Here is a 6,000-nt window from a genome sequence, read left to right on the forward strand (position 1 = left end):
AGTTACAGAGAAACACAAACTTTTATAGCCAGGTATGTTTGAGGATGTTGGAGTTGGTGGGAACAATGTTCACTGGTTTTTACCTGTTTAGGTACTTTTATTTTTCTCTTAAATTCTTCTTGATTTCTCACTTGAATATTATGTTTTGGGTAGGCAACATAATCCTCTTGAGTCTTTCGAATTTAGAATAAGAAAATACAGTGGGAAATTTCTCCTTTATCTCTGTCTAGCCATCTAGTCTCCTTCCCCACAAGCAACCTCAGTTACCACTGGCTTACCTCTTACAGAAACAAATGTATTTAATACACTCTTCCTACTCCCAGATAATGAAATAACTCTCCAGGGTTTCTTCTAATACCATATGGAGTCATTTTTAAATTAAATTACATATTTAAATTTTGGATCCATTTTAAATGTGTGTAGGTGTCATGTGTGTGAGGTATGGATCCAACTTTTTCAGATGCCAATTGCCCTAATGCCATTTACCTAAAATCTATCTTCTCCAAGAGATTTTAAATTTCTTTCCTATGAGATTATATAATTGTAAAGATAGAATCTAGGTGATAGCTGATTATATTTTTCCAGTCTTACAGTAGTCCTTTCAGTTTAATGTTTCTACTATTGCTTTGGGTGATTCCACATACCTCACTTTTGGGGGTTGGTATTTTAATATTGGGACAGTATGGCTTCTGCTCTGATAGGCCATAGGAAACATTATTTATGTCAAAAAGATATTTGGGTTTTTAAAGGAGTAAATATTTATGTGGCTATAAAAGCATCAGTGGATGTAGTTTAAAATTATTAACACACTCTGACTAGTTTGTTTTAGGGAAGGAATTGGAACTGAAACTGGGGAGTGTAGATTGGCACCGGTTAAGAAGGGCCTTGAATGCCGGGTGTTGATCCTTGGAGGAGGTGGGGGACAACATGTAGTGTTGCATGTCACTGAACATCTGTGAGCTAGATTAGAGCCATTCTCTAGAACAGCAGTCCCCAACCTTTTTGGCACCAGGGCCTGGTTTCATGGAAGACAGTTTGTCCATGGACCAGAGTGAGGCGGGAACAGGGGGAGACAGGAGGCTGAGCTCAGACAGTAATTCAAGCAAAGGTTCTCTCGCTGGGCTGCTGCTCACCTGCTGCTGTGCAGCCCAGTACCGGGCCACAGACTGGTACCTGTCCACAGCTGGGGGCTTGGGTACCTCGGGTCTAGAACATTGGCAGTGGTGTGAGGGTGGACTAGGAGAGGTGACCCCATTAAGGGGACATGGGAGAAGTAATAAAACCTGAGCTCCCTTGGTTCGATTCCCAGTCAGGGCACAAGCCTGGGTTGCAGGCCAGTTCCCAGCAGGGGACTCACGAGAGGCAACCATACATTGATATTTCTCTCCTTCTCTCCTTCCCTTCCTCTCTAAAAGATAAATAAATAAAATTTTTTAAAAAACCCTGAGCTCCATGGCATCAGTGAAAATAGAACAGATGCCAGAGACACTGAGGATGCAGAATTCATAGGAATTAATGAAGTGAGAGGAGAGAAGGGGAGACATCACATAAATGCATAGTTGACTTTTCAATTAGTAACTTTACATACATATTTCTTTTGAAAACACGACAGTTACCAACTTTATGTTGTTTGTTGATAATTTGGCATAAAATAAAGTTCTGTCTAACTTTCTCCATTTCTAGTGCTCATATCATTTTATCTTGATTTTTTTTTTCCAAAACAGTTTCCTGACCAGGCAACACAGCTAAAATGGAATGTTCAGTTTTGCCTGACGATCCCTCCCAGCGCACCACCAATCGCACCTCCTGGGACTCCTGCTGTGGTGCTGAAATCCAAAATACTGTTTTTTGTAAGTACCACCCAGCATATGTGTATGTGCAGAGCTTTTGAAGAAAAAGCCATGTGAGGATAATACAGCACCTTTTGGATAACTACAGAAATTATCTGTTGCTGCCAATACTGATCCAGATTCCTTGTCAGTTTAGGCTTCATGTGATCCTAGTTCCTTTACTATTAGTAGAAAGTTGCTGAACTGCATAATCTGACAGTTGCATGTTAATCATAATATTCAGGTGTGTGTCACTTGTCATATTTAGTTTTCTTTTGCTTGGTGTATCTTAATTTGACAGTAAATGATAGTACCTTTGATAAATTTGCTCAAATGTTTTATCTTAACCGTTTTTATTCTTTGTGTGTGTTGTGTATTTACAGCTTCAACTAACTCAGAAAACATCGGTCCCTCCCCAAGAACCTGTTAGTATTATAGTTCCAATCATTTATGACATGGCTTCAGGTACAACCCAGCAGGCAGACATTCCCAGACAGCAGAACTCTTCTGTTGCTGCTCCTATGATGGTCAGCAACATTCTGAAGAGGTTTGCAGAGATGAACCCACCACGACAAGGTACATGACCAGTAGATGATGTTTAATTGCCTATGTGTTCTTTTGAGAGATTCCCCCTCCTCCCTGCTGCTCTCTCTTTACCCACCTCACCCCCAATCCTAGTAATAGAGTTCTGGTTGCTGTGGCCCTTTTAATGTCTGCCTGTCGCTTTCTTCCTTTCTCACTGGTTCTTTGTTTTTGTCCATGTCTCTGCTGCCTGGACTTTATTTTTGTCAGTGACTTACTATTGGGACTGACCCAGTTGCTAATGCCAGAAGCTTGTATTTATAGCACACATTGCCACAAAACCCTAGGTTAGGATGATAGAATTTTCCATGGCTGTGAATTTCTGCCCTACCATTGATACCTGCCACTCTGTACATCACCAAGTTGAAATGCATGTTGGTTTCTCATATTTCACGGTTCAATCATGAATAGAACAATATCATTCAAAAGTTCTGTATCTTCAAAATGTTTTGTGAAGAATAAAAGCTGATACAAATGGCATCACTGCTTTTTGGGCTTCTTATATAAGTTCAGGCGGGTGCAAGTGAACCTTTTCACCAAGTGCACAATGAAGCTCTCAAACTGAGCATTTTCAAGGGAACCAGAATGTTTCTGGCAAGACAAACAAGGTCTGTTCAAACTGTCGTAGCCTACGCTTAACACATAACTCATGGCAGTGCTAAATTCTTGGTTACAAAACATAAAGCTCAGCAAAGAGAACTTTTCTTCCAATTTGTTTATTTCTAATATTACAGAAGTCTGCTATCTTTCTGTTTAGAATAGTATGATAACAGAATTATGTTTTTAAATGAGGGAAAGTTGTTCTCTGAAACATTTTTATGTACCAGTGTCAACATTTTACTAGAAACAGGAGTCATGGGAGAAATTATGTTTTTAGCTGTTTGTTTGCCCATATTCTATGCATAGGCAAGTTCTCACTCAAGTTTAGTTTATAAGGAATGCACTGGGCAGTAGAGAAGGGTATGCTACTTTTGTTGTAATACTTCCACTTCTTAAAATTTTCTGCTTTCATCCTTTGACTTATCTCTTCTTTCAGCCAGAAGTAGGTCCTTAAGAATGAAAGTTTAAAGCTACCAGAATTTTCAACGTAGTAGTTCAGTAGAACTTTGATAATAAACACTATTCTTTCACAAACAGATGATTATTGTGTCTTGTGGAATTTAAAATTAAAAGGAAATAATGTTTTGATCCTATGGCAATCAAGCATTTTTCTGTCAATAATGAAAATGTGTTTTTAAAATGGAAAGAGAAAGATGTAATTTCTTTTAAGAAATTGTTGGGATATTTTGGAAGTCAGGTTTTTTGTTTGTTTGTTTTGTTATATTTCTAACTTAGATAGGTTAAACCTTTGGATTTTATTTTCTTTCTGTACCTTAATTTTCCAGTGCTAGAAGAGAAGAGTTCAGTAACTTGTCCAGGGCCCCTGCACATTCTCCCTTTTCAATTAAGTTCTCTCACTTTCAGTCACTGTAGTGTCAAGTTGTGCTCTAGGGAAGGGACCCAGCTTTTGGTCTGTAATATTTACGGCTGGTTTTGGTTTATTATGTTAAAATATATTAATACTTACAGGAAGGAAGAGGCAGAGTATTTTTTTTGTTTTTTGTCTTTTTTTTTCCAGCAAAGGGGAAATTGAGAGAATGAATCATTAGCTTCCTCGCTCCCCCAAGCAAATCTTGTTTTGGAATTGTTATTGTACCATAACTCAGTCTTCCTCCCCTCCTCCCAAAACCATCACTTCCTCCTCTGAAGTGCTTTTAAGAAAAATACACTTTTGAGAAGTATTCATTGATTTTTAATGTTGAACTCCAGAAGCTGATTGTTTCCTTCAAATTTGGGAGAAAAACTCCACTAGATGTCATAGATCTGCACTGTCCAACATAACTGCCAGTGGTCTTCTGTGGCTATTTAAATTTAATTAAAATTAAATAAAGTTTAAAAATTCAGTTCCTCAGTCACCCTAGCCAGCTACATTACAAGTGCTTGGTAGCCACAGTGCATATATAGAATATTTCCATCATCACAGAAAGTTCTGTTGGACAGTGCCATCATAGAGATTTTATCTGACCTTTAATGCAACATTAGAAGGACACCATTGGTGTACTTAATGCACAAATACAAACTATGTACATCTTTTCATTAGATTAAAAATACATAAACCAATTATCAGTAAGTACCCTTGAAGCCCAACTCAAAAGTTTACCCAATTCTCCTAATCCATTGTTTCTGTAGAGAAATTCTAGGCATATCTTCTTAAATTCAAACTTAACTGAGGCTTGCCCCAAATTTCCTCATGAGGAAAAAACAAAACCCAAACCAAATCATCTGATACTTAACACCAAAGCTTAATCCCCTGTAACCTGTACAGTTAAAATTTATTCTTTTATTTTGATCTTTGTAGTTTTTGCTAATTTTAGATTTAATTACCCTTACCCCACCGGTGTGTTGACATCATCTTTCCTGTATTGCGAATAGCTAATGACCATTTTTCTCTGTTGCAGGTGAATGCACAATATTTGCAGCTGTTCGTGATTTAATGGCTAATCTTACACTGCCCCCTGGTGGGCGTCCATAGACACTATTGTTTTTAAACCAGGAAGGCTGACAAATGAAAGTCTGAATTCAGCCTTCAGTTTTAAAAAGGAAAAGGACTTTTTGACTTAAAGAGCTAAATATTCTAAACTCGCAAAAATTTTCAGGGTGCATTTCTTTCATCAAACAGACCATCAGTCTTTTGTATAGTGAACTTGTATAGTGTGTTTAAATGGGACACGTTTCAAATTAGGTAATTAATACATCAGTGTCCGCTTGCCAATCATAGAGTCAATATTCTGTTTTATACTATAAAATTACGGAAATGCCAAACTTGTTTATTTAATTGTTTTCTTATGTTTTGGGTGTAATAGTCCTTTTTGGTTTCTGTTTTGTTTTTTTAAGGCAGGTCTGTCATTTTGAATACTGTAAAACTGTGATAAACTTTATATTGAAGCTGTATTTTACTATGACCGCTTTGAATCTTCACATGATAATGTTCTGGGAGTTGTTATAAAAACATCCCAAAGAAGCAATATTTAATAAAACTAGGTTTAAAAAAACAGTGACACTCACTTGTGTGTATATCAGCTCTATAGACTTCTCAGGGCCTCCCTTCTTCTTTAACCTGGTGGGGCCAGTAATTAATTTCTAATACTGTATGTCTGGAATTTGACCCAAAACATCTGCTTCTTTGTTTCAAGTTTATTTTCTTCAAACATTCCTAAATCAACTGGTGGTGAACATTTAGCACCTTGGTTGTCTTTCAGTTTAGGATTTTGGTGAAAGAGAAAGAAACCCAGTCTTTGAAAAGAGACAGTGAGTACTTCCTATTAGTCAAGTATCCCAAATACTTCCAACATCTGGTCTGTTGAGGATGTGGTAACTTTTCTGTTAGGCAAATTTAGTTTATAGGATACTTCTGCATACAGCATTAGTTAGGAAATAGATTTGAGTACTCTATCCTTACATGAAATTTCTGTGATGTTTCCTTATCTTGCTTAACTTCCCCATCAAAGTTGGGGTTAGTCTGAACAATCCCAGTTTAATTCATTATCAA

General features: G+C 37.3%; 1 protein-coding gene across 3 annotated transcripts in view; it reads left to right on the top strand.

The window, feature by feature from the left end:
* The window catches only part of MED14 (mediator complex subunit 14), a 78,297-nt gene extending 72,792 nt beyond the window's left edge, over positions 1-5,505 (top strand). For all 3 annotated transcript variants that reach the window (XM_037029392.1, XM_037029394.1, XM_037029393.1), the window contains 3 exons: positions 1,725-1,850; positions 2,213-2,405; positions 4,910-5,505. In XM_037029392.1, coding sequence (XP_036885287.1) covers positions 1,725-1,850; positions 2,213-2,405; positions 4,910-4,983 — 393 coding nt within the window. In that variant the 3' untranslated portion in view covers positions 4,984-5,505. The remainder of the gene's footprint in view (positions 1-1,724; positions 1,851-2,212; positions 2,406-4,909) is intronic.
* The last annotated feature ends 495 nt before the right edge of the window (positions 5,506-6,000 follow it).

This window comes from Sturnira hondurensis, unplaced genomic scaffold, assembly GCF_014824575.4.
Source record: "Sturnira hondurensis isolate 20B ecotype Veracruz unplaced genomic scaffold, ASM1482457v3 Scaffold0020288, whole genome shotgun sequence".
NCBI lineage: Eukaryota > Metazoa > Chordata > Mammalia > Chiroptera > Phyllostomidae > Sturnira > Sturnira hondurensis.